Consider the following 27,283-nt stretch of genomic DNA (forward strand, 5'->3'; position numbering starts at 1 on the left):
ATTGGCTTCTTTACTGTTCGCTCGATCCATGCATCGCCTACATGTCAAAAATGTCTCTCTGCTAATGCTTTGGTATGTGTTTCGGGATAGTGTTTGTGTGTGTATCAGGGAGAAGAAGGGTGGTAGGTTTATCGGGAGAAAGAGCGAGGCCTTATTCCCTTTCCTCTCTTTCCGGCTGTTAGCCCTAACCTAATGGGATTTTTTTTGTTGTTGCTGGGTAGTTGTTTCTTCGATCTAATGCCCTTAATACGCAAACTTATTTTTCGTGTCTTATCTTCTTTTTTTCTCTTCTCGCTATTTCTTTTTTTCCGTTGTTTTAGTTCGGTGTCATTAACATGTTTTAGAATTTGCACGTTATTGTGTTGTTTGTTGCGTTTTGTTGTTGTATGTTTCTTTTCCGTATGTGTGCGGGTGTATTTGTTTGATTTTGTGTAGGTTATTGTTTTGCGAGTTGTTGTTCGTAAATATCACTTTTACGCTGTTTTTTTTATTTATTCCCAATCGACAGAAACAGAACCTGGTCTTCGCTGGTAGCAGTAAGCAAGTTAACTATCTTGTTCTTCTTCTTTTTCTATCTCTCTCTCGCGCTCTCTTTTTCTCTCTTACTCTTTCATTGTTTATTTTTGCTACAACTTTCTCTTTCCCATCTATTTTATCTCTCTCTCTCTCTTTCTCTCTTGCTCTTTCTCTCTTTTAATCTCTCTCTGCGTGTATTTCTCATGTTGAAAGTTCTCTGACTTTGACACCTATCGCTATCGCTTAGTATACGTTATCAAAATAAGCGATTCAAAATCTTGCACTAAGCGTGATACTAGAGCGTTGAACACTCATCGTCATTCATCCACTGCTGCACAACAGCTCTGCGTTGCTAAATATATGTATATATATGTATCTATACGTAGATATATTTTCTTTTTTATTTTCCTTAATGCTCAAAGCTCTTCTCGCATCTGGATGCGCAAATAGCAAAAAAATAAATATAATAAAGATACGAAAATGTTTGGAACGGTGTTCTCCCTCACTCCCTCATTCCGGCTTTCATCACTCACCTTAAACACAAAACGGAATCACTAATGTACGGCACGCTTTTCTAATGTCTAATGATCGATACTGGCGCTACCGAAGGACACAACCCGGATTTATCGGACGGAAAGAGGGCATAAAGAGGGGCGTGGTTCAATGGTTGTAATGTTGGCCAGGTAAGAGGCTGGAAAAGAGGAACGTCAACAGGGTAGGATCAGACGATCCCTAGTGTTAGAAACATGGAGAAACAAAATGGAGAATTTTTGCTTTCTTTCCATAGTACAATAGGGCTGCGCTGTACGAGAGAAAGAGAAAGATTGGCTGAAAGCTATTGCAAACTGTTGTGAAGCACAGTGGAAAGCGCATGTTGAAGAACAGAAACAACAGAAGAAACATCAGGTGCCTTACTTTTTCAACATATGAAGTATAATTTTATTAAGTAAAGCCTTTTCTTGTGTTTTTTTTGTTTACTTCTTGTTATATTTGTTTTCATTTTCTTCCTTGATTTGTTGTGTGTGTGAGTGTGTTGCTTCGTGTGTTTTTCATCGCTTCAGTAGGTATAATTAAGAATGCGTAAAGTTAACATTAAAGGAACGGAAAAACTAACGAGCTATAATGCGATTATTCTGCCGAAGATGTCTATTAAAGGGCTCGATAAAGAAGGAAGGGGACGAATTGGTAAGGATACGGGCGGCAGGGCACCCGTGTGAAAAATGGACAACGCTTCTGCTAATCGCGCTTGGCTAGAAACATTGGATAAACGTAATTGTGTTTTGACTTGATTTTTTTTGTAATTTAATCTAATTTTTATACTCCCAAGCAGCCTTTTTTCGAACAGCGCAATTTGTTTTTGTTTTTGTTTCGAATGCAAGATTCCGTAAATCTCACCATGTTTGATTTATTTATATTATTTTTACAGCCATTAATTCAGATGAGAAAAGAGAACGAGATAGATAGAGAGATGGAGGGAGAGATGAAGAGAGAAAGTAAGAGGAAATAGAGAGAAAGAAAGATAAAGAGAATGGTTGATACGTGAAGAAGTAGAAAGCTTCCTACTGCAAAAGCGATCCGACTGATCACCAAATACAGTTGGAGCATTTTATCCGACATATTGTTTTTCCTGGCGTGTATCTGTGTGTTCGTAAGAACTGAGAACGAATATTGTGTTTGTAGTGTTGGGTTCTGGATTTTTTTTATCACAATGTGAGGTTTTGTCTTTCGCGATTACTCCTTCTCTACTCGCTACGAATAAGTTCTTATTCTTTCCCTCTTTCTTTCCACTGCTGTTGCCTTTCCGTCTTTATACTGATTACGCTTTTTTCCATTTGGATGTTGTTTTCCTTACTGATTCCTTATTTGCATGTTTGCAGTACAGGATAAAGTAAAAGGGAAATAGAGACAGAGGGAGAGAGAGAGAGTGAGATAGAGAGATAGTGTGAAGAAAAGGGAGAATAATTTTGATCGTCGAACAACTGAACTCTTGGGTAGTGTATTTGCTTCCTTAGCTTTACAGTAATATGAAATAAAATAGTAGCATATTACACATGTTTAAATTTGGGGCGGCCCGGTGACATGATGGTAGCGGAGCCGGTCTTCACACGAACGGACCGGACCAAAATCCCATCTGGACCAATCCCCCGTAGCAAGGACTGACTATCCTGCTACGTGGTAAAATAAGTCGATACGGCCAGGCCGTTCTAACGAAACAAAAAAAAAATAAAATAAATAAATAGATCTCAACGATTGTGAGTATATGCGAAAGCATTGCTTGAATTCATGAAAATTATATAGCGTAAGGCTATACACAAACGGCAACTCTGGATCCTAATTTCAACCGCTCTCTAGACTCTTTAGATAGAGAGAGACTCTCCTCTGTTTCTCTCTCTCTCTCTCTCTCTCTCTACCATCTTTCATTTTCTTTTTACCTCTCCTACTCTCTCCTTCGCTGCCTTGATTCCCTTTTTCTTTCTGTTGCTTATTTGTTAGTTGGATAGTGGAAGTGGCAATCCGTGGCATCTCTTTGGTTGGCTTCTTTGGTTGTTTAGTATTCATTTTTCCTTCCTAGTGAATCTTGTGTTTCTGTCTCACTCTCTTGCTTTATGCGTAAGCTTTTCTCGTCCATTTTCCTGCGCGAATAGTAACTCATTCAGGTGCTTTTTTTTCGATTCTGCTTCTGCTAATGGGAGCAATAGTTTCTATTTCCACGTATGTATGTTTGTGGGTGTATGTGGGTGTGTGTTCAAGTATGTGTGAGTTAGAGTGTGAATCGTCGTACCTTTGTGTGAGCGTTGTCTAATTTCTAGTTTTATTTTACGAGTCTGTCTCATTCTTTCTTACTTGCTTTTGTTTCGTGTTTTTCTTTAAAGGGATATCTGCTTATTTAAAATGGGTTTTAGTTAAGCTTACTTTTTTTTGTTTTAATCATAAGAATTTTGGTTCACTGCTTGTGTGTATGTTTCCCTTTTCTTTCTCTATGTTCTTCCATTTTTTCTTTCTTTCTCTCTTTCGCTCTCACTGTTTCTCGTATTTCTTCGCCTTACTCGGGTCTTCAATGTTATTATTAGTACTATTTATTATTATTATTATTATTATTATTTTTATTATTACTATTACTATTATCATTATTATTATTTCTTCTGCGTTTCTGTGTTTGTAGTTCTGCTTCACGTTTGTTTTGCTTTTATTTAACTACAGCCTTGCCCTATCGCTTGCTTCCATTGCAACTGGGTTTCATAATCGTTCATTACACTATCCAAAAGAGGAAGAAATTCGGGAAATGGTTTGTTTCGCTTAATTCTATGTTACTTTTTTATCTTTCTTGCTCGCATCGATCTGCACTGCATAATCTGGCTTCACTTCATTTATCTCACACAATCTCTCGCTCTTTTCTCTTTCTCCCGGTCTCTTTATCTTTCTCGCTCTCTTTCTTTCCTCTCCTTCTTTTCATTTTTTTTCTTTTTGCTATCGCTGTCCTTTTCCATTTTTCTCGACATTTTCAATCTTGGCTAGCGAATCTCTGTGCCTTTCTGTTACTTTCACTCGTTTCGTTTTGTTTTGCGAACTCCTTCCTATGTGTGTTTTGCTGTATTTTAATCGTCTGGCTCCATAGGTTTTTTTTTTTTTGCGTTTGTTTTGTTTTCCTTCTTAGGAGGGGGCGGTTGTATCGTTACGCGATTTTTGTTTTAAAGATAATAATTGCAGATTTGGGAAAAATGTTTTTTCTCTTTTCTTTGCTTTTCACCTCGTTTTTTTTAATGCTTTGCTGTTGTTTGTTTGCGGTTTGTTTAAAGTTTTGCTATGCTGCACATTTAGCATCCAAAACGCCACGTTTCGATACTGATTCGATATCTCATTTCGTCGCTTATATTATATATGTATATATGTATAGACGCAACTTCGCTGCTCTTATTTATTCTTTTTTTTGTCTTTTCTTTACTGTTTTTGGATTTACCTTTCTCTGCTTCGCTCCAAGTTACGTTCACTAGTATTGTTTCATTTGGTACCAAGCTTATTCTGTTTCTTTCATTACTACCTTTCTTCTTTTCCGTTTTTCCTGTCTTCTGCCTACTAAATATGCCCATTTGCCACTGGCTTTGCTTACATGCTACAATTTTTTTGTCTCGTTTTTTGTTTTGTTTTATTTGCTTATTTTTGTTATGTTTTCATCGATTTTTAGCATTATGGGCGCTTGGCTCTTGGCTGCTAGCTGCGTTGCTTGGCTGTTTTGCTTGTTTTCTCTACTATAGGTTCCGTATCTGCTCTCTCTCTCTCTCTCTCTCTCTCTCTCTCTCTCTCTTTTTCTTATTTCTTTTCTCTTTCTCGCTCTTTCTTTCTTAATCACTTTCTCTCTCTTTCATTTTCCCTTTATCGGAGTTTCCCATAGTGATCCTCACAGTGTGTTTAGATGTGTGCATTCGAACTGTTGTTGATTTCTGTTTCGTTATTTGGTTTGTCTTGTGTCTCAACGTGTAGTCATGTGGTGTGGTTTTCATTGATTTTATCTTATTTTGTTTTGTTTGTTTTTGTTAGAGGATCGTGTGCACTACATAAACATTACTTCATAACGTTTTTCTTAAGAGTTGTTTTACTGGATAGTTTTTTTTCTTTTTTTTGTAGTCGCTGTTCCTACAAGCCTGCAATCACTCTAAGAAACGTTTAAGGAAGCAGGAAAAATGTATCAGTAATGGGTTTCTGTGTGTAATTACACCTACATTGGCGGATGATGGGTTCGGACAAGTCAGTCGTCAGTGCTGTTGATGTGTCCATGTGTGTATGTGTGTGATTGTAGAGTGTGTCGGTGTGTGTGTGTCTGTACGTGCTAGAGAATTTTCACTCTTTCATTCGCTTCATGTCGCTCTTTCTTGTTTTACTTAATTCTTCACCGTTTTTCATCTCATTCTACACGTAGGGCTAACTAACAGAAGCTGATGGGGCGATAAACTTACAAGCTAAAAGGTTGTTTTTTTTGTTGTTGTTTGTTAATTGTTAGTTTGGTTTAGTTTGATTTTTTTTCTCTCATTTGTTTTCACTACTATATTTTTGACCATTCTATGCACTTACTCTTCTTGCTTTGGTTTTTGGACATAATTTCTACACTCCTCTGTCGCGTATCGTCACAGAGAGGGGGAGGGAAGGGGTTGTCTTGTTACTTTGTATTTTGTTTTTCACTGCTATACACTTTTCACGTGATGCTCGCTATTACCTAGTGCGGATCAGGACATCTTTAACGAGCGTAAAAAATGAATAGAAAAAGAAAGGAAAAAACGCATACCACCAGAGCGTAACCATTGCACGCGAGTTTAATCTTTATGTTTAAATCCCAAACAAATAAAACCCATGTGCGAAGTAGGATAAGCCTTTAAGTTATTTTTTTATCTTTTCTGCCCACGGTTTTCTCTAGTTGGTTGTTCTTTCTTCCAGACCAAACTGTCGTGCTTCAAAAGATTTGATTTTTTTTTTGGTCGAATGCGATAAGGTTTTGGTGGATTTGGTTGGATGTAATTCTTAGCTTGCATATCATTTCAATATTTTGTTTTGCTTTGTTAAAGGACTATCTAAAAAGGTAAATCTTACGTTTCTACACCGTTTACGCCGCCCGTCAAACTGTTTAGTCTCGCAATCCCCGCACGACACACACGCACACTTTCATAAGAGAAAGCGAATACTTCCATTCCGCTCTCTTGCGGGGGTCGGGGAGAGTAGGAGGGAGGGTGGGGGGGGTGGGGGGAGGGGCTAGTTACCTCGTTAACGCTCGCTTATACAGGGTAGAGTTTTGCTGCATGGGCATTTTGTCTTAGCTTGCTTGTAGCTATCGCGTGTATATTTATGTGGCTGTATGTATGTGTGTTTTTTTTGTGGTGTGTATTCGTCTGTAGGATTAGCTCTCGTTACAATTGCCGCCGGGATTGCTTCCACTTCACAAAACATGTGCAGCCTTCTATTGCTTTGTTGCACAAAAAGCCTAGCCTAGTAGCATTTAGTTTTTGCAAAACAATTTTCTGGATTTCACAGGCTAAGATTTCAAAAATGTTAGTAACATTCTTTTATCCCCTTTCTGCCGGGCATATGCTAAACCGCCGATATTTATATATTTATGCATTTTACTTCATTAATTAGTTCCAGTGCTTTGCAAAAGACTCGCTTTGTTTTTTTTTGTTTAACGACAAAACTGGAGAGCTCTCGTTCTTATTCAAATGAGTAATGAATATCGTTAAGTTTACAATTTTTCTTTGGTTATTTTTCACTATCTCACTCGCACTCTTTTTTAATCTCTTTTAAACTCTCTCTCTTTCCCTCTCTTACGTTCTCGCTCTCCTTCTCTCTCTCTCTTTTTCTTTCTCTCTTTATTTCGTTTTTTGTGTTTTGCGTTCAGGATGTTCTTGAGTGTCCCGGTTCTCTTATTCTGTTGCTTTTAAGTTGCTTTTGTGTTTGCCTTATTACCACTCGTGCATTTGTATTAATGTTGTTTGGCAAATGTCCACAAATTTAGTTGTTTTTTTTTCGTTTGCTTTGTTTGTATTGTTATAGTTCCCGTTTTCGCTTCATTTAAAACGACGTTTTTATTTTGTTTAGTTTTATAAACTTACACACTTCATCTTCTTATGTTTTGTTTTTTTTTGGTGTTCTTGTTTCCTTGCACATATTTTCTTACTCTGAATCTTTATTTTTTTACTGCTACTTCTCTCGGTTATTCGTTTTACTATATGCTGTGTTTGAGTGGTTTCTGCTGTTTGTGTGTTTTGTTTTCGTTTTCCTTTTTTTTCTGCTTTGTGTTGTTCTTGATTTTGCTCGTTCTCACTAGCACGCTGGATGTTTTGCTTTCTCTCTCTATTTGTTTACATCTTGCATACGGTTGTGGGAGACTTTTACGTACAATCGATTCGTCTTCTTGCTGTATACCTTTCACAACTCCTTTGTATTGCATAGGGTCTGTTTAGATGTTTGTGTAGTTGTATCCAATCCTGGGTTGGAAGGTGAGGTTCAATAGTTGGTGTGTAGGGCACAGCATAGCATCGGCTTGGTAATCGTAGGTCTGTTAGAAATACCCGGATTTTGTTATTTGTCTTTGTTTTTGCTGTCCTTTTCGACAATTGTTTGACAGCCGAACACCATTGTTTGACAGCACATTTTTCGGCATTGTTTGGCATAAATGGAAAACAAATAAAACATTTTCGTCAACTGCCTGTATCCAAGATAGATGTTTAGATACAAGAAAAAAAAGAAACAATAACATAAACATTATGGAGTTGAAAAACAAAGCCTATTCATTCATTTTTGGAGAAGGGGATACTTTTGGTACTCGTGGCGAAAGCTGTCCAAAAAACCAGCACACAGTTTGCATCGAAAGCATCATGTTTGTGGCATTAATTGACATTAGGTTGGTTGAGCGTTTCGATGTGATGATGCAGAAAACAGGAAACCATAATCTCATACCATACCGACCGGAGACTTTGCATGTATGCTTCGGGCTGTTTAACGATTGCTTAGGCAAAGTGCGTCACATTCCGTCAGCGGGTACAATGTGACGTACACTGTATGTCCAGTGCGAGCAAACAAGGATGATTTGTCTGTGGCGTTTATTTAACAGGTAATTCAGTATAACAAACTCATGAATTAAATGAAAATCATCAGCTTTTCAACAGAAATTAGGGAAATAATAATAGGAGCTGTACTGTAACTAGCACTGTGATATTATATACTCGATTGTAACAAATGAAATGAAAGCAACAGATAAAAAGACAAAAAAGGACGAGAGAATAAAATAAAAACACTAACCAGAAAACGAGGAAACTGAAGAAGGACAACAAACACCAACAACAAACTTAAATTCGTCAACGGTCTCGGAAAGAAAAATCCACTTAGAAAATCAGGTAAACACCGAATTGTACAAAAGAGTAAATAAATAACGAGAAGAAGTAATAAAATCAAATATGTATATGTGTGTGTGCGTGGGGGTTTCTTCAAGTAGTGCGCTCGTGCAAAAGAGAGGAACGAGTAATACTTGAGACGAGAAATGTGTAAATAAAGAGAGAGAGAGAGAGTGTGCTCTAGAGAGTAATGAGCAAGAAAAAGAGAAAAAGTGTTTTTGTTGGCGTGTGTGTGAGCGCGTGAGAGAGACAGAAACAGAGAGACAGAGAGAGAGAGATATATAGAGAGCTTTAGAGTTACCAAAATGAAGGGCATACGAAGGGAGGATAGCAGAGCGGAGAGAGATAAGGTTTTGCCCGGTTTCGATGTGTTTTTGTTGTTGTTGCTTGCCTTTGTTTCAGAACTACTTAAAAAGTATGTCATTTTGACGTTTCTATTTGTTCGGTATTCATATACATTTGCTGTTTGATGTTGTGTCGGTTTGGTTTTTGCTATTATCTTTCCCTTTCCGTATCTCGTCTCTCTTGCCGCTCTTTGTTTTATTCCCCTCCCTCCATACTGGTGAATATTCGATGGTGACCAGTGAGAGTAATTCGTAGTGTACTAAAAAGGACGCAACAATTGGGATGGCAGCCATTTTTCTTTAACATGTATTTGTATGTATGTGTGTGTGTTTGTGTATGAGTGTTTTTCCTTCTCGTTTCTTTTTCCGTACGTGTTTTTGTTTTGTTCGTTTTTGTTATCATGTTTGGGTTTGGTTTTGGTTTTAGCTTGCACCTTTTCTCATTTTGTTTTTAGATATTTTCATTCATTTTCTTTTGAGTTTTTTTTTCAGAGTTTGCGTTTTTTTACTTAGATTCACTATACGATATAAGCTTACACACGCCTTGTTCGTTTGCTTTGTCTGTTTGTAGTCACATAAATTCTTCCGCGTACTACCTCATTGCTTTAAACTTCTTGCATGGCTTTGTTTGTTGTTTTTCCGGTGTATGTGTTTGTGTAAGTGTGTGTACATGTCGTTTTGTTTTAGAGTGTTTTGTCACTATCTTCCTTCCTTTTCTGATAAGTCGCTCCGGCGGTAGTATCGTGTAGATTTTGTCGTGTTTTGTGTGCGTGTGTGTGTTTTGTTCTTTGTAACCATGAACGATTGAACCAGCGCCTCCATTGTAATATGTACTGTTTTTTTTCGCTAGCTTTCTGCTTCTTCGCAAACCTTCATTATAATTTGTGTCACTATGTGCTTCTTATTCCGATTTCGAGTTTTTTTTAATTGTTATTATTATTTCTCTACCGCTTCATCATTTTGCGTTTTGCTTGGATTAGAATCTATAAAGAGCAATACGGTAACCGCTTCCATTATTTTATAGAAAAAATATATGAATAATAAATTAATCTGATTAAGAATTCTATTGAAGTTTACTCGTTTACTATAATATCTCATTGCATTTTCCGAGGTGGAGGGAGAAGGAGAGAGGGTAGGGGAAAGGAGGACCGGATGTTGGGTAGAGTGTGTTATTGTATGTGTGAGTATATATGGTGCGTTTTGCTACCATAACCACGCTACCGGCTAACCGAACGTGGTTCGGTTCGATTTCGATTTTAAATAGTGAATAATAAACATGGCAAAACTACTCTGCATCTACTACCTCCACCCAAAAAACATATGCGAACACGCCGCGCATCAAGCTTTAGGACGTTTTTTTTAGAATTTTGTCAGTTTTTTTTTAATTTCTGGCTAGTAAGAGAAAGAGAGAGAGAGACAGAAGGAGAGAATGAGAAAGAAAGAGAAAGAAAGAGGGAGAAGATCGAGATACTATTCGTTATCTCTTCATTTTCCGATCGGAATGCTAGCGCCAGGGTTTTGCTGCTGCTATCTCTTTCGTTTATTTCCTCTTTTTTCGCTCTATATCCACTCCCTCTCTCTCTCTCTCACTCTCCCTCTCTCTTTCATATTTTCTCACGTTTACCCCTCCCTATTCACCCCTTTCCCCGTGTTTTTGCATTTGCCTACGAGCATCCCTAACCCTAAGTTTCACTGGCCTATCTGTCGCCTAATCTGCCTACAAGGCTAAAACGTAGGTAGGATTTTAGTTTGTTTTGGTTTGTTTGTTTATTTTTTTTGGGTTTTCTTTATGTACTCAAGCAAAACGGGGTTTTCTTTATGTTGTTTTTTTTTATTTTGTTTGCCATTCCGCACCTTCCCGTAAACAGTACACGCGGGTCGCAGGTGGGAAGGAGCACATAGTAGATAAGAATTGAATTAGATTTTACCGAAAAACCGAAAGGAATATCTACAAACGGGGCAGGACCGTTGCTGGTACGCTTGCGGAGCCCGGGCCTAACCCTAGTGACATTGACGTTTTTCTTTTTTTCGTTCACTGTCCGGTGTGTTGCGTGTGTACGTGTGGTTTGTTTGTGTGTGAGTGTGTGTATCGATTTGTTTGCACTATTGCACTTTGGTTTGTTCCTTTTTTTTGTCTTGCTGCCTGTTTACTACAACAAAAAATTCGACCCTTTTTTAACGATTGGAGGGGGAAGGTTTTTCTAGTAGAAGTGAGAAAAAGGGATCGGGGGTGGTGCATAAATACGGGAGTTTGGTGCGAAGAGGAAGAGAAAGAAAGGCTGGAGGGAGGGAAAATCATGTCTCTTACTTACTGTGTTACTATTTCATCCACTAAACACGCTATACTAAGCATTGCTGTTGGTTTTTTGGGGGGGTGCGCCCTCTAGCGGTACATTCGCGTATTGTTATTACATGCCTGACCAAACAATCGACACCTATTGTATGTGATGTGTGGATGTGTGGGTGTGTTTGCGTATGTGATTTAGTCGTGTGAGTGTATTGTGTTAAGTGTACTTCTGGCGCACTTGCGCGTCCACCAGATGGCGCACTCATGTGCTCAGTGTTTGTTCCATTTTCGCAACGCTGTGTGTGTGTGTGTTTAGTCATCCTCGCTAGCAAAAAACCGTGTGTCGTGTTGCAGAAAGGAAATGTCCGAAGGAAGGGATACGGTACCCAGTACTACTATGCCCCATACTACAATGCCCTTGTTGGCCCTGTGTTTCCTTCCGCGTGGTTTTTTTTAATCTTCTTCTTCTTTTATTCGTTCAGCCCTCCTTTTTGACAGCACTCCACTGACGCTCCTGCTCCGGTAATTATTTTTTTTATATTTTCGCACGAATGCCATAGACAGCTTAGCTTATTTTCTTTGTCTGTGTTTTCTTCTCCTTCTTCTTCTTCATTTTCCACACTTTATAAGTCTACACGCCCTCAGGTTTGTTTTGCCCCCTTTTTTTGTTTGTTTGTTTGTTTGTTTGTTTGTTTGCGACGCTTTACTTTGCTAAGGTATGCTGCTTGTTATGTACGTGTGTGTGTGTGTTTTTTTTTTTAATGTGGTATAACTGCGAATGATTTCCTTACGATTTGTTTAGCTTCTTCTTCGTTTGTCTGCCGCCTGTCTTCTTTAATTATTGATTATTTATTTACTTTTTGGTTTCGTTCCCTTTGGTTTAGCTGTTATTACTTTTTTTTTGTAACAGTGGTAGTAGTAGTTTCCATTTTTTCTCCCTTTTTTTATTTCCTTAACCATGTGCCCTCCTATACCATTGCCTTAGTTTTGGTTTGCATTTTAGTTGGTACCGCTTATCGTTTCTTGCTTATTCCCATCCCCCATGCTTCTTTTTTTTGTTGCTGTTGCTTGTTTTGGTTTTTGGTTGTTTAATCTAGATTAAAGTTTTTTTTTTGGTTTGGTTTTGGTTTGACAATAGATGAAAAAGTTTGCAAAATACGCAATAAACTGCGGATATTGTGTTCAGTCCTCGTATGCCAAGGACGAGTGGAACGGACGTACGGCTGAACGCGCGGTTTTCCCGGATGGCCGGCCCGGAGCGGCAGCCCCCGAACAGTGTGCGTGTGTGGTGTCTCTCTGTTATGGAGTGGATTGCGAATGTATGCGGAGGTCCTGCTGAGGTTGTTTGCGCGTGCATCAATGAGTGTAGCGGTTAGGGCGCACCGAATGGATGGTGTGATTCATTTGTTTTGTTTTGTTTTGTTTTGTTTTTTTTTTTTGATTTTTTTTTTCGGGTTTGTTCACTTTAAACTTTTTGGTAATGCTCGCTATGTGGCAGAAGAAGTAACAACGTACTCACGAACGCACACAGCAAAATTTCGAGAAAGCGGTTGCAGTATTGAGGGGGGAGGGGGGAAATATTGTACGCTTATACGCTTAGTTCGTCACCGAACGCCTTTGGGATCTGCTAGGCCTAGTCACGTTTAATAGAAAAATAGAACACAAAACCGGACAGCAGCCTGTTAAAACGCTTCATCTTTCCTTTCGCTAAGCTAGCGCATGGTTATATATTTTCGCTTTGCTGACTGTTACTGTTCACTAATCGGGCGCGATGATGTTTGTTGAAGGACAAACGGGGCACGACCACGAGTCCGCGGGCCATCCCGCTCTCGCGTGTGGTCGACACGCTGGTGAAACCGTCCGGAGTATGTCCTGCTGTTGGTGCTGCCTGCTGCTGCTGCTGCTGCTGCTGCTACTACTACTACTATTACTACTACTTGCACCGTTCAATCGGGTGGGGGTCGAGCGGGTTTTGCAGGGATGATTCGGATGTCCAGATCGATCGCCTCTCGTGTCGTCCCCGGTGGTGACGATACCACCGACGTCTCTTTGTACCGTTCCCGACCTGGTTATTCTGTTTTTTTTCTTCTTTACGTTCGATGTCTAGTGCGAGACGAGGCGAGCGGTATCTATCCGGTATCTGCGTGCGTCAGCTGTCATCGGAAGCGGTACCGAATGAGCAGGCATATGAAGGCTATTTGGAGGGGGTACAGTGGTGCAGTGGAGGGGGGGAAGGGTAAGGTGAATGTGTCAAACATGGTACACGGTGGAGCAGGAGGCCCACCGGGGGGCGGGCTGTACGGGACCGGCAACCTGTCCACGACGTGTGTTCCGCTCCGGCGATGGTTGGCGATGGGGAGACCGTTCAAACCGTTCAGACCGCTCTCGGTGAAACTGGCAGCCAGCGTATGAGTTCTGCTGGCCAAAAAATAGCGCGAAGTGTTCGTTTCACTGATGGACGGTTCAGGACGAGCCGTGGGCGAAACACCGTTTTGCACCGAACCGATGCGGTGGGCGGTTGCGGTAATAAGATGCAAGTAGTGGGAAAGAGAGAAAGTAAAGAAAAGAAAGAAAAAAAGGGTAGACATGTTAGATTTTGCTGCACTGTGCGTAGGCCATCCTACCAGACGTGTCTGTCCGGTAGCGGGCGACAGACATGCGAGTGGAGGATAGGCGGTCTTTCCGGTACTGGTTTTTGTACAATGGGAACATAACACAGACATTGGACGAGGGAGCGAGAGAAGGTGGCTGGGATGTTCGGTACGGACAGAAGGATTACGCTGGAAGGAAACGTTCATCGTGGAATGAGGAGTTCGTTGGAGAGGATGTATAGTTGTAGGTCTGGTAGAGTCTGTTCCGGTCGGGGGTAGTTCTGACCTTACGAGGCACATTTGAGGACCTTATCGCAATCAGATTGTCCGTCTCCTGCAGCATTAGGTGAGTCCTCAAGTCATTAATGTCTTTGACGTGAAAGTCACTGTCTGTTCAGTTCCTACTGACGTCTCGTACATTTGTTCTAAGTATTTGGTAGAGATTGCTACAGCTTCTATCCCTATCACACTCATGCTCATGTCTTAGATACCACCAGCCATGGTGTGATGGTGAGCACCGTAACTCGTATCCCTACTATCTGGCCTTGTCTTTCATTTTATTTTTGGGGGGAGAGTAAGAGAGTACGACTGTGTTATCTGTGTGATCTTCCCTTCGATCGCTCCGCGTCAGCACGGACACTCGGGCCGACTGGGCGCCCACCTTCCCGAGGTTGTCCCGACTAAGTAGAACAGCTGAGAGTGGCTATATAGTAAGAGACAACTATCTACACGGAAGGGTTACTACGGGCTACGTTTCGAGCAAGCTATACAAAGGCAAACGAATAGCGTTTTTCACCGGAGCTAGCGTCATTCCAAAAATAAAAGTACTGTGAGCCCACGGCAGGATCTCATCCCGAAGACGGGTAGTATGCAACCACGCATCTACCTTTCAAGGAGCGTTGGAAGAGCCAGGTGTTGAAGGGGGTTATAGCAGGGAGTTCAGCGAGCAGCAACAACTAACGAGAGAGCCGCAGCAGGTGAATCCGTTTCTTTTGCTTTAGGGATTACACTAGGCCAGGACGGTCTACCTAATATGTATAGTGGTGTGTGTGTGTATGTGTGTATAGATTTGAAGAAAATTCTTTTAAAGGACCAATCTATCTGTATCTGTACTCAAATTGTCGAGTAAATAGTTCAAGGATGTTTTTTTTTAATTGTTTTCCTTGTTGTTTGTTGAAGCTGCTCGGTTTTTAAATCCTGTTACCGTGTACTGTGTGTATGTGTTTGCGTATTTATACATAGAAGAATAAGCGAGAGAGATGGGGAGAGAAGGAGAGAGAATTCCCGTGTCGTGTCCCGTGTAACGAGCATTCTCACCCTCTACACCCTCTATCCAAAGGCTGCGAATCTCCCCCCCTGCCTATATATTTATATAGTGCGCGAACGCCTCCCGTGCTAGTGAGCAAGAGGGAGGGGGGTTAAGAATGTGGCAACAAAAAAGGTCGGGCTGTGGTGAAACGGTTGCCATTGGTAGAAAACAAAACTATATATAAATATTTATATATATATGTATGTATATCAGTAACGTGTTGTAAAAGAAACCATACGGAACAGAAGAAGAAGAACGAGTGGTAGCAAAAAACGGCAAAAAACGAAACGATCGAATTAAAGTACAATTACGGTGAGATATTATTGGTGCGAGCTTTACTTGTCTGGAAGGTTTCATTATTTTGTTTTGTTTTTTTTATCGTATACGCATTTTTTTGGTTTGTTTTTAAGTGAACAAAGACAACGTCCATTCGCCATCGACGTTACGACGTTGAGTTGATTTTATCGTTTTGGTTTACTTTTCATCGTGCACTGAGCCTAGCCACAATTGCCTCAATAGTTTAAAATACTAAGACGGTAGAGATTGGTAGAAATGTATCACTTCCCTCGATGATTAGCGAGGTTGCACGGTAGATTATGTCAAGGGAGTCAAATAGCCCAAAAGTATGCAACTTATGTGCAAGCAGGCGTCCAAACTTTTGGGCAAAACATTCAAAAGCGCCCATTACGCGATCGTGATTTTGGTTGCATAAATGTAGGCGCAATAATTTAAGCGAAAATAATAAATATAATTGAATTCAGTAAATATCTTTAACTACGTTCATAACTGTGTAATTGAAAAATAATATTTAAATCAAAATTCTAACGCAAATTATCAATTTAGTCAGACAAGTTTTTTTTATTATAAATGTTTTTAATCTCTTCAAATCAAACTCTACTGGAAAGCCGTACTAGAAGGCATGACTAATTATAGTTTTAGTTATGGTATTTTTGTATTTTAATAACCCTAATTCCAAATTATGTTTATCGATAATAATGTGTTCCAAAATTAATTAGACCTTGGCACAATTGTTTCGCCTGAATGTATGCAACCATGTGCTTGACCACGTGTTGGGGCCATTGTAATGTTTCATCCAGCTCTCTTCTATTCTCTCCGAAACATAGTATAAGACGTTGGCAAAATTGTGTGAAATTTCATCTAGAGGTCGAAAAACTCTTGTACCTAAAGAAAAATGACTACTTCCACCGTCCACAAGGTAAAGATAATGAATTAAAATTAAATCAACTTGTAAGATCGACTACATAATATAATTAGGCAACCAGAAACCAGAAAGGACTGTAAAGGGTTTGTTCAAAAGTCGAACCGTGTAAAGGAATTTAATTTAAATAGGACGGAAAACATGTAAATTGCTTTTCTTTTTATGATATGCCCGAAACGCCTAAAAGTATGCACCTGGCATAACATTATTGTGTGTTTCAATCATTTTGATCCACACTAAACCACTTGAAGAAAGCAATGTGAAATAAGGTCCAACGACATAAGAACCGGTCGTTTCCATCTTATTTTTTTTATACAACTGTCTTTATCAAGTGTGAAATTTTTCATAGACAATTGCACGAGAAAATGAAACTGCTAAAGACGATGGAGCTTAGCAGCTGGAGCTGCAAGCTGCTAGGACTCAGGACACACTTGAAACGAATTGATTCTAATTGCAAAAGAAAAATGTTGTAAACAAAATTTGCCAAACAATTCATAGAATTTTCAATATATATATATATTTTTTCTGTTTTTGGTACCGAACAAGACAAGGGAACAAATAGGGAGGGCGCGCGTGAGTAGGCGTGGTTGTGTGAGTGACGTGTAGTTGAAGCTGTATCATATGTATTCATATTCCGGTCAGGTGCGTATAATGAAGGAGCAATGCTTTACTTACAGGCCGCTTCTGGTGCTCGCTGGCTAGAGTACACGATCGACGGGCAAAGGGATGGATGGGAACGGGAGGTTAAACGAAAGATTATGTTGAATGTTGGGCTTACGGGGAAGATGCCCTTGTATTAGAAACAAATATCTACAGGCTATTTGGGGATGGGTTGGTGAAACTGATGACGAGGGACGGTGAAAATTGATAGCCGTCGTTAAGATACGCAGTAAAATAAATTCACACAGACAGAAGTTTAGGGAATCGACAAGGAAACAATGGAAGAATGAAGAATGCCGACCATGTACCGACACCGGTGAGCACCGTCGGAAGCCTAAATACAGAACTATAATTAAAAAAAAGGTAAATTATAATATAAACTAGCAGAAATAGCCATACCCAGTAGTCAGACATCGGTTTCGATACTAACAGCTAAAGCGCTATTATGGCGTTGTTGTAAATTATTATTCGTTCCACCGATGCTTCCGGCGCCGCCACCACCGGCGGCACCACCGACGGCACCACCGACGACTCCGCCGCCGCCGCCGCCACCACTGCCTCCACCAATACCGAGGCCTCCACCGATATCACCAACACCTCCACCGCCGCCACCACCACCACCTACACCACCACCACCTAAACCACCACCACCACTACCTCCACCGTTCGATGGTTGTTTACAGCAGTTTTGTTGCTGCTGCTGCAATTGTTGTTTATCGGTAAGATGCGCTCCTAAAAATGGAACCATACGATTTTGTTCACCTAATAGGCCGGGCGTTGTTTCGACCCCGTCCTCCAGGTCCATCATGTCGGACGATGATTCGGACAACGAAGTTTTCTTTAGATGTTGACCTGGGAAAACACGCAGAAAAAAGTGGGAAAATTCATGAATGAACGCTCAGATAAACCAAAATAAACAAGGGTCATGGTGAAGGCGCCTAAAGTTATGCAAATTGCTTAAAAATGCAGCCGCACTGTTGTGAACTTACCCAGAGTGCCAGGAAGATACGGACAGCTGGTAACGTGATTGAAGTTCTGACTTTGCATCTCCTCCTGATCCGTTTCCCGATGATAGAAGTAGTTGAAGTTGCTGACGATAACCGGTACGGGCAGTGCGATTGTCAGTACACCGGCAATCGCGCACAGCGAGCCCACGATTTTGCCCCACACGCCGACCGGCCTGGTACGAACCAAAGAAAATATAAGTTAGTGCGGGGCTCGTGTTCGGATCGCTCTGGTAGTGAATTAGGTTAGTACAGCTAGTTGGGACGTACTGTATGCACTTGATGGAAAACAGATAGTGAGGCAGAATATTAAGGCAGTTTGAGTTTTGAGCAGGCTTGTGAGTGAGTGTTGAGTGATGCTGTGTTTGTACGGTATGTATTATGCCGTGTGGGCATGTAAGTGCACAGTAAGCGAGCAGAAAGCGTATGAGATATGCAACTATACTAATCGACTAAAGCAACTAAAGCAGTGGAGCACCGGGTCATGTTTGGGTAGGCGCGCGTATTGGCGTACTTCCCCCATGTTCGGTAGCTGCCATATCGTCAACGACCACCATCGAAGTGGTCGAAGATTTGAAAGGGAATACTAGCTACATCTACGCATGCACGGGGATTTAGTATTTATTGTTCGCCCGCAGGGGGCGCGAGGAGTGGAATGGCCACGAGCAAGGCAAACAAGGTGACAGGTGACAGCGGGACAACATTTCGCTAGCGACTACACGAACCATGCAGATGGGTACGGTGGTTATAAATAAGGCAGCAGTTGGACGCAACACAGCTAAAAGGAACAACGGGGCGCCCGGCAGGAAGCGAAGCGGCATGTAAACGCGAAGATTTACACCACCGTCAAGATGGCGGAAACGGTTGACGGAAGGATACGATCGTGGTTTTGGCGGTGTACGGGATAAATGAAGACAATGAAGGTGTTAATGTGTGCCGTAAAGGAAGCATGAGCATGATTTGGTCGACCCACAGCAATCTGTAACTGGGGATCAGGCTAGATAGATGGATACGCAGAAGGCTCCGCAGTGAATAACTGATGTCGGAAATGTCACTTTCTAACATGCCGTTTAGGCACAACACAAGGCGGCTAGTGTGTGTATTGCGACAACCCACACAAAGCCGTTTGAGATGGGTTGGAAATGAAGTTTGAATCGAAACTAGACATACAACTCGACGCATGGATAATTATCAATTTTTTGAATCTTTTATCCTGTTGTGTTCAATGTAATTTAATTTATAATTAATTGTTCCATGAGGTGAGTAATTAGTGAGTAATGTTTGTGATAAATGGAAGTTTGTTTTTTTGTTTGTAGCTGATTCAAGATTTACGCCTAAAAGTTAGGCTAACATGGCAGCCAATCAATTCCGATTTTTTAGTTGAAATTCTAGCGCCTAAATGTATGTAATTTCAATTTTTAAAATTCTTATCATCCTTCCTGCTCTTCGTTCCTAACTACTCGCTCTATTTAGGGTTGCATACATTCAGGCTGATATGTGAAATAAAAATTAATTTGGAATTAGTCTACATTAAGGCGTTGATTTTCTATTTTTTTTCTGCTAGCGTTGTATGGTTGAAATTTTGAATCCACAAGCAAACTATGCTAGAGATATTAAACACGGCCAACTCCATTCTATTATGTATGTCTTTTTTTTTTAGCGTGCGTGACCAGTCCATTTTGGCTGTCAATATATTTGCCCCTTCTTCGCGTAAAGGTGCTTCAAATGAAGTGTGAAAGCTGCCGCCACAAATGGTACAGGGCACTAATGGAAACAATTCAATTGTTTTATGTTCCACCCCAAACCGCGTTATACGGTCATCAGTTTTGGGGCATTATTGTATTTGAGATTTGTTTTGTGTTGCCTTTTTTTTACATCGTTGAAGCATTGACAGCAAACTAAACAAGTGCATTTTTATAAAACATTTGCCCATTTATTTGATAGAGGTGGTTGCGTTTGATGCACCTTTCCCCCTTGGTAGTGATACATTTTGCCACGTTCGCCATTTCCATGCTGTCAATGATGACAGGTGAGTAAGGCGCAAATATATTTGCCTAGATTTAGGCGTCGTAGTACGCTCTGTATTGCAGTACGCTCGCGTGTACCATTTTCCGTCGCTTTTTTTTGCACCTTCACGAATTGCAACATCAACACGCAACATCTGTATTATTTGCGAACTCGGTTTGCCACCTTGTACGGTCTACAACTGTTGCAGCTGCAGTGTCTAGATTTAGGCGCTGAAAGGCTCAACGTAGCCGATTTATTTTACCATTTACGTGCGGAATAATGTTCGTCCGACAGGGGCGTCAACAAATCAGGCAAAGTCAATCAAAGCGAACCAGCAAGCAACTGGTCACGCACGAGTCACTAGGCCTAGGTTTCCAATTGCTATAAGCAGCAGTTGTCGGGCTGTTTTTGGGCGATGGTGGATGAAGGATGCAACACGCACACATGCCGCGTGACGGGAAATGATGGGATGCCTGTTGATGGTGGTAGCTAATCGCACCGCTCCTATCTACGAGCACGACAATCGGCAACACAATGCAATCCGTGCTATTCTACTGGAAGAAGTCGCCTGTTGCACCCATTTCAACTCGCTTCGTGACGCGTGGCGTTGCATGTGTGAAACCCTTCTCTATTACTTGGTGTTTTTTGTTTGTTTGTTTGTTTTGTTTTACAACACTAGCAGGTCTAATGCGAGCAGGTCTAACAACACTAGTCCAATACCCTACGAATGTACTACTCCGAAGGTACCTTTGGCAAGATATGGGGAGTACCTGTGACTCCCCATTCGATTTACTCCGACCGATCTTTGCGATGGAATGCTTGTCAGCTGTGTGCTTGTGCGAATGGGTGGGTCTGTTGGTATGTTTAAATATATGTAAATATATATACATGTGTGTGTTCGAGTATGGATGTGTGTGTGTGTGTGTGTGTAGAAGATGTAGAACGTAGTGTAGTTTTGCTAATCCTGTCGACTTCAAGGATTTTGTGAGTTTGTTTGGAGTGGTTTTTTTCTCCCTCTCCCTCCCCGATTGGACGTTCATCTTCTTTAAGCAGTGTAGTAGTGGTGTTTGCCACTAGGATCGCATGAGATGATACTAAACGATACTAATCAATACGCTGGGTAGCAGAAGCGTCTTACATTGTATTAAGTGCATCCGATTGCGGCACTCACACAATGAGTGGCGCGTTTCGTTGTGGAAAATGGAAAATGGAATGCAGTGCAGATTAAATAATGGCGGGGGCGAGTGCAATATGGTGTGCCACCTGACCACGGCGAATACGGTTTGTTTCAATCGGTTTGATTGGTGGGAAGGGCGAAGCGATGCAACAACGAGTATGATTAATGAATGGGGGAGGTAGTAGTAAAAGTCAAAGTTCATGAGCGCAGTACTATGCGGAAGGCTGATTCGGTAATGGCAATAGAGCTGATGCACAAAACAGAACAACAGCGCAGTGGTTGGTGTGTGTAGTATGTATTACATGTGTCTGGCCAAACCTCGAAACGGTGACGAAAAAATAATAATAAAATGTAACAAAAAAAATATTAAATGAATTTGTCAGGCTGGACTATTTAAATGTCCACAATGGAATAAAAGGGAATAATGTATCAATGATATCGTGTTTGTACGCAGGTGCTATTAGTTTGTAGTGAACGGCTGAGGGAGGTTTTGGTTGTAACGCTAATGTAAAAGGGTGTCGCGTGAGCGTTTGAACACAGTGGCGTAGGAGGTTTGTGTGATTTGCTGTTTTATGTTTGTTCAAACGTTAAAAGCAACTTGAAAAGGTGTTCGTCTGTGAAACACAACACAATGTGAGTGAGGGTTGGGGAGCAAAAACGATAACAGAAATCAATGTTAAACAATCAGCTGTATGAAGTGTAACCGGTTGGGGTAGGGGGTTTAAAAACAAAACATAAACACCCATGAGATGGAAACCAAAAAGGCATCGTATCGAGCAGCAACACAACTAGTGTAAAAGGGAGCGGTTCACAGCGCAACATAACCAAAACGGAAAACACAATCGTAATCGCGCTGTTATGCGCTGCAAAAATGCATTGGAAGCTTTTTTTTCTGTTAGCAGTAGTGTGAGTTTGCGTAGACTTGGTGGAACAGAACAGGAAAAATAAAACAAACATGAAGGAACACAATGTGATGTAATACGGAGTGGATGAAATGAAGGAATAAGAGGACGTTTGGATGTGTCTTTAAGTAGAAGAAAACAGAAATAACAAGGGATAAACAAGAGAAAATATCATACGTCATGTCACCATATCCGACAGTAGTCATGGTAACTACAGCCCACCAAAATGCATCTGGTATGGACTTGAAGAATGAATTTTCGCTTCCTGCTTCCGCAAAATATACCGCCGATGAGAAGAGTACAACGCCTGCAATATTCAATATTTGGGATGTAGAAGAGAGAGAGAGAGATAAAGAGTGAGAGAAATAGAGAGAAAGAGAAAGAGAGAAAGAAAGAGATAAAAAGAAAAGAAAGAAAGAACAGCCGTTGTTTTAGTGTGATCAGATCTGCTGGGTTGTTTTCTTTTCTATTACTTGACGAAGAATAAATTTAAAAAAAAAAACAAAACAACAAAATAGAACTCATATCCCTAGCCCACTATTTTGCAAATGTTTTCTTACAAAACATGTACAAACTGTTGAATTTGAATGCCATTTGTGTGGCCGAATCTCGAGCGCATCACTCATACAAAGTGTATGAGCCTAAATGTAGGCACTACCGTACAATATCGTTATCAGTAGTACGCCTGGTTGTATGCAATTTGTATTACAAAATATATTTTTTTTATTACACATTTATGTTTTAATCGGTTTTATTTCGGTGGATAACATATAAAACCGCGCAACGGTGTGTAGCCGTAGAGCAAGAACATTGTCAATACACATTTTAACCATTTTGTGCTGATTCCATCCATCATATGGTTGATTGGATGCGTTTATGACAGCAAATAATAACATAATTGCTACATTTTATTATGTTTTGCCCTACAAAAAATCTCATTAATAAAGTAATTAGCATTATCGGATCCGAGAGCGACTCTTTAAAATTAACTTCGTTTAGGTTTACCAAAACTATACGCCCGTTTTTTTTTTTGCGATATTACTTTGCACTACTAGTGTATTCTGCCCCGTATTTCGTGAGGGTGGCTTTATGTGTGTCAGTGTATTTGTGTGTGTGTGTGTATGGTTTGTCTCTCCCTCCTGTTCTTGTGGCCTAGGTTGAGGTTGAGCAGTTGACAGAAAAGGAGGGAGAGCACTAATAGAGACAGACCACCATTAAGGGTGAAGGGTGGCTTCAGGGTGGATATCCGTTACAGGGTAACGGAGATGAGGAAGGAACCGTGTCGACCCGACCCCCTTCCTTCCCAAGCTTTTATGCACGTGGTTCGACGGGAAACGGAAGCTATTAATAGCGGCTTTTTAATACATTCTATGGCTGTCCGGGGAACGTCCGAGGTTTTTTTTTTATTTGTTCATCCTCCTGATACAACTCATCAGCGTGTAGTTTTACGGGCAAAGAATGCACAGTGGTCGCTGGAAGCGGGGGCGTTGTGTTTTTTTTCGTGAAGGAGAAACGGGTAGCAGGTGGGGGGAAAGCGGGACCGGGGAAGTGATGTACAGGTGTATGGGAAATTCCGGAGGTACACACAACAATATGGACTCGGTGAAAGATGTCGAGCGAGAAAGAATAGAATGAGGGAGATAGAGAGATAGATAGAGATAGACAGAGAAGAAAGATTGGTAAAGAGAAGAATAAACGAAGCCGGATGTAAAAGAAGAAAAAAAAAATCAAGTACGAGACCTCATCTTTTCCTCTAAACCATAGTGGATGCCCCTAATTTCCAAAACAAAGCACGAAAAGAAAAAAAAAACACCGAACGCAATATGAGAGATGTCCGATAGAGGGCGTTGCTGTCGCTCGTAAGAAGGAACGAGAATTGACGGGGCAACCTAACGGGGCGCCATATTGCAGAACACCCAGGAATTCCCAGTAAGACCAGACTAGCAGCATAGCGTATCCTACGGCTACGGTGAAGTGAACAATACGGGTTTTTTTTTTGTAGGATTTATCTTCCCTTTTTTAGGAATGAGAACAAACAAATAGCAACGTTCCAAATTGAAAACCACCAGCGTAAAAGGGAGCCGAAAAGCAGCGAATAGCAGGATCCGGTGCGGCGAAAGTGACGAACCCCTCCCGGTGAAAATAATCAAGCAATGCGGCACGAAGCGGATGCCCAGGTATGAATGTACTGGACACTTGTGATTAGTTATGCGTGTATTTTACCAACATTTCTAGAAATGTGTATTGTCCATCTCAGCGAGAATAGTGCTCGCCCTCCCCCCACCCGGGGCATACCCAATTTTGCCCGATTTTGAAAGGCGCGATTTGTATTCTGGTACCGAATCATGGGAAGAAAAACAAAACTTATGCACTGGCAGATGGCATAACAATTAAACCACTCCTGAAGATGAAGCCAACGGAAACATAGAGCAAGTTGAGCGTACGTTTTAAAAGTTTGTGTCTTTTCGTAGAAAAAATAAACAGTAAAGGAAAATAGGAAACAGAAAACAAAACAAACCAAATGCATGTCCAATTAGTATATATGCGTTAGATGTGACACAACAACGAGTGTGAAAGGATGGGGAAAAACGAAATGAATCAAACATTTTGCCAGTTGCTGAACAATCTAGGTGAGTTTATTTCGGTGGATGAAACTAAAAACAAATGGTGTTACTAAAAAAACGTCTGGTTAAGCCAATGCACCTAGAAAACAACGATGAAAATTGAGTTGAAAAATAGATCAATGTCCTCTTAATATTGCCATGCAGAGTTTATACTTCTCTAAAATCACAATTGTCAATAACTTTCTTGCGTGTTGTGAATGGTTACGAGTTGCACAAATTTAGAAAAATAAAATAATTTACATCTCGCTACTAATAACGACTCTAATTTGTTTTACTCCTCATCCACTATAGAAGACGTACAACTAGCAATTGAAAGGGGAAGAAAAATCCAGAGCAAAATTCAACGCGAGTCGCGATCAATATCCAAATCGCTACACTCAAACTAGCGCTACAAAACCACTAACGATAGAGCCCGGGTACGGTACACTCATCCGATGCCGCCATCTACCGGCAAAACGGGTGACAAAACGCATCAGACCTTAGCCTTCACAACATTCATTTCCTGTTCGGTTCGCAATCGAAGATTAATTAGGTTTCTAATTGCTTCTAGTATGGGAAAAGCGCAACGTTATGGATGGATAAGTGTGTGTGAGTGTGTTGTGTGTTTGAATGAGTATATGTGTGTGTGTGAATGATGAACGAACGGGTGGGTAGGAGCTGTTCGGAAAACGTGGGGCAAAAATGCAATCGGCACAAGACACAACGTCGAATGATCTCATTTATTTCTGTGGCGCTTTTGGACAGGAATAAGGAAATGGAACGCACACATACACACAAACACACACACATACACGTACATACAGGAACAGTAGACAGCTAACAATGATATTTTTTTTAACCCGATAAATAGAGTTTGTGTGAGCGAAAGGTAACTTTATACGCTATACAGAATAAAACAGTGCGAGCGATATGCTGATGAAGGAATACATACATACACACACATACACACACGGATATAAATTATGTTTTGCACTGATATATTACCATCCATTGAACATTGCTTTTCTGTTTCGTAGTGTGTGTAATTTTTTTTTATATCGAATAACGAAACCGATTCGTGTTTGTATGCGTGTCATTTGTGTGCTGCCTTTGTTCTTAATTTTCCAATCACTGTGAAAGGAGAATGTGGCAAGGAAAATCTCGAACAGAACAGAAGGAAGTGGAAAATAATGATTTTTTTCTTGCAAATCGGTGATAGACTTTAGGTTAGGTTAGGCGATTCATCAGGAGGAAGTGTAGGCAGTTACAAGGACACATTCACAGCCATAATTGGGTGCCAATTTGTCAAAATGGTTTTCATATTTTGTTTTGTTTTTTTTTGTTGTTGTTTTGTGTGTGTTGCGTAACAGATAAGCTCTTTTATTTCGATTTTTTAAAATATATTTTAAACATATAAGGTGTGCATAAAATGGAAGCCTTACAGATTTACTGCACGTTTGTTACAAGGAGAAAAAAAACACTCATAAACACACACACACACACACATACGTGTTACAGCCACATTCACATACATTCCGGAGGGAAGGGAGGGGTTTGGAATAAAATTGTTCCGTTGCCTGCCAGATGTTCGGTTGGATGGAGGGGAATAGGGGGAAGGGCTATGGGGCGGTCAAAATAATTCCTTTCTGTGAGAATGATTTGAAGAAAGAAGCGGAAAATGAACGGAACCATCTTGCAAATGCTAACCCAATCAGGTCTAAACAATAAACGGCTACACACACACACACACTGATGAAAAAGATGGCGGCAGTGTGTGCCGAGTGGTGGGAAAAATGCAACCCCCTAGAAGAGAACGAGTTGCGAATGAAGCGATGAAGAGAGGATGGAAAAGAAAGGAAAGGATGTAGGGAGGGAAAGGGAGGAAGCGAGAAGCGGGGATGTGAAACATAACAGTATCATTTCGAATCGCACACGCCATTTTGCACAATTGCGCACCGATAGGGAAAGGAAATTTAACATTGCAGCTGACATACTGCCGTTTTGTTCTCTATTTGCAGCGCCATTTCCGTTCTTGTAAGTGTGTGCAGGGGTGTGGGGGGGGGGGGGGGGTGAGGTAAGGGGGTTTGCTGTCAAGGGGGCGATCTTCTTGTGTTACGGCCGTTTTTTTTTATTCCTTCACCAAACATTTCACTGAATTTACTCCCACCATCCGCCTTGCACACACTCACAGGATGGTCATGAATTACACGGACTTTTGGGTTTTCCTTTTGTTTCCTTTCCCGAATGATGGATTTTCCAATCGAAAGCCCTCAGTCAGCAGTTTTGTTTTTGTTGCCTTTCATTTCATTTCCGATCAAATGCGGGATGGTTTGCAGGCGGATAGTATGACGGTGGGGGTACAATGAGGCTCACAGTGTTGAACACGAGCAGGATAAAGTTTTCCGATATGTATAGCGGTGGTTTGTTCGCAGCGTTTTATACAGCCAGCTTATTTGTCCTCTATTTCGTTAAGTTACATTTTGCATCTGGCAAACGGTCGGGTTAATAATTCAACTCCCAGAAGATTGTTGTACGGCACCGAAAAGGTTATTTTGCAAATTATTTTCTACTGTTTTGTAGCTTTTTTTCTAATCTGTTCCCTTAGTTTTGTGTTGGGCGATAGAATAGAGTGGACAATTCAGGTTGTGGTAGATAGGAAAAGGGGATGAAGAAGTGAGTAAGAAAGATAACTGGAACGACGACAGACAGACAGCAACACCGGAAAAAATGTCATACCAATTCGTACCAAGCTAGTTATTACAAAACAACATCGACAACAACGACAACAAC

At 40.8% G+C, this 27,283-nt stretch overlaps 1 protein-coding gene across 6 annotated transcripts in view; it reads right to left on the reverse strand.

The window, feature by feature from the left end:
• Positions 1 to 416: 416 nt before the first annotated feature.
• Positions 417 to 27,283, reverse strand: part of LOC128307365 (potassium voltage-gated channel protein Shaker-like) — a 107,626-nt gene continuing 80,759 nt past the window's right edge. For 5 of the 6 annotated variants that reach the window (XM_053045164.1, XM_053045163.1, XM_053045165.1 and 2 more), the window contains 4 exons: positions 22,068 to 22,197; positions 17,790 to 17,980; positions 17,200 to 17,652; positions 417 to 13,472 (listed from right to left, as the gene is read on the reverse strand). In XM_053045164.1, coding sequence (XP_052901124.1) covers positions 17,207 to 17,652; positions 17,790 to 17,980; positions 22,068 to 22,197 — 767 coding nt within the window. In that variant the 3' untranslated portion in view covers positions 417 to 13,472; positions 17,200 to 17,206. The remainder of the gene's footprint in view (positions 13,473 to 17,199; positions 17,653 to 17,789; positions 17,981 to 22,067; positions 22,198 to 27,283) is intronic. The other variant, XM_053045166.1, reaches the window with a different exon arrangement.

This window comes from Anopheles moucheti, chromosome X, assembly GCF_943734755.1.
Source record: "Anopheles moucheti chromosome X, idAnoMoucSN_F20_07, whole genome shotgun sequence".
Classification (NCBI taxonomy): domain Eukaryota; kingdom Metazoa; phylum Arthropoda; class Insecta; order Diptera; family Culicidae; genus Anopheles; species Anopheles moucheti.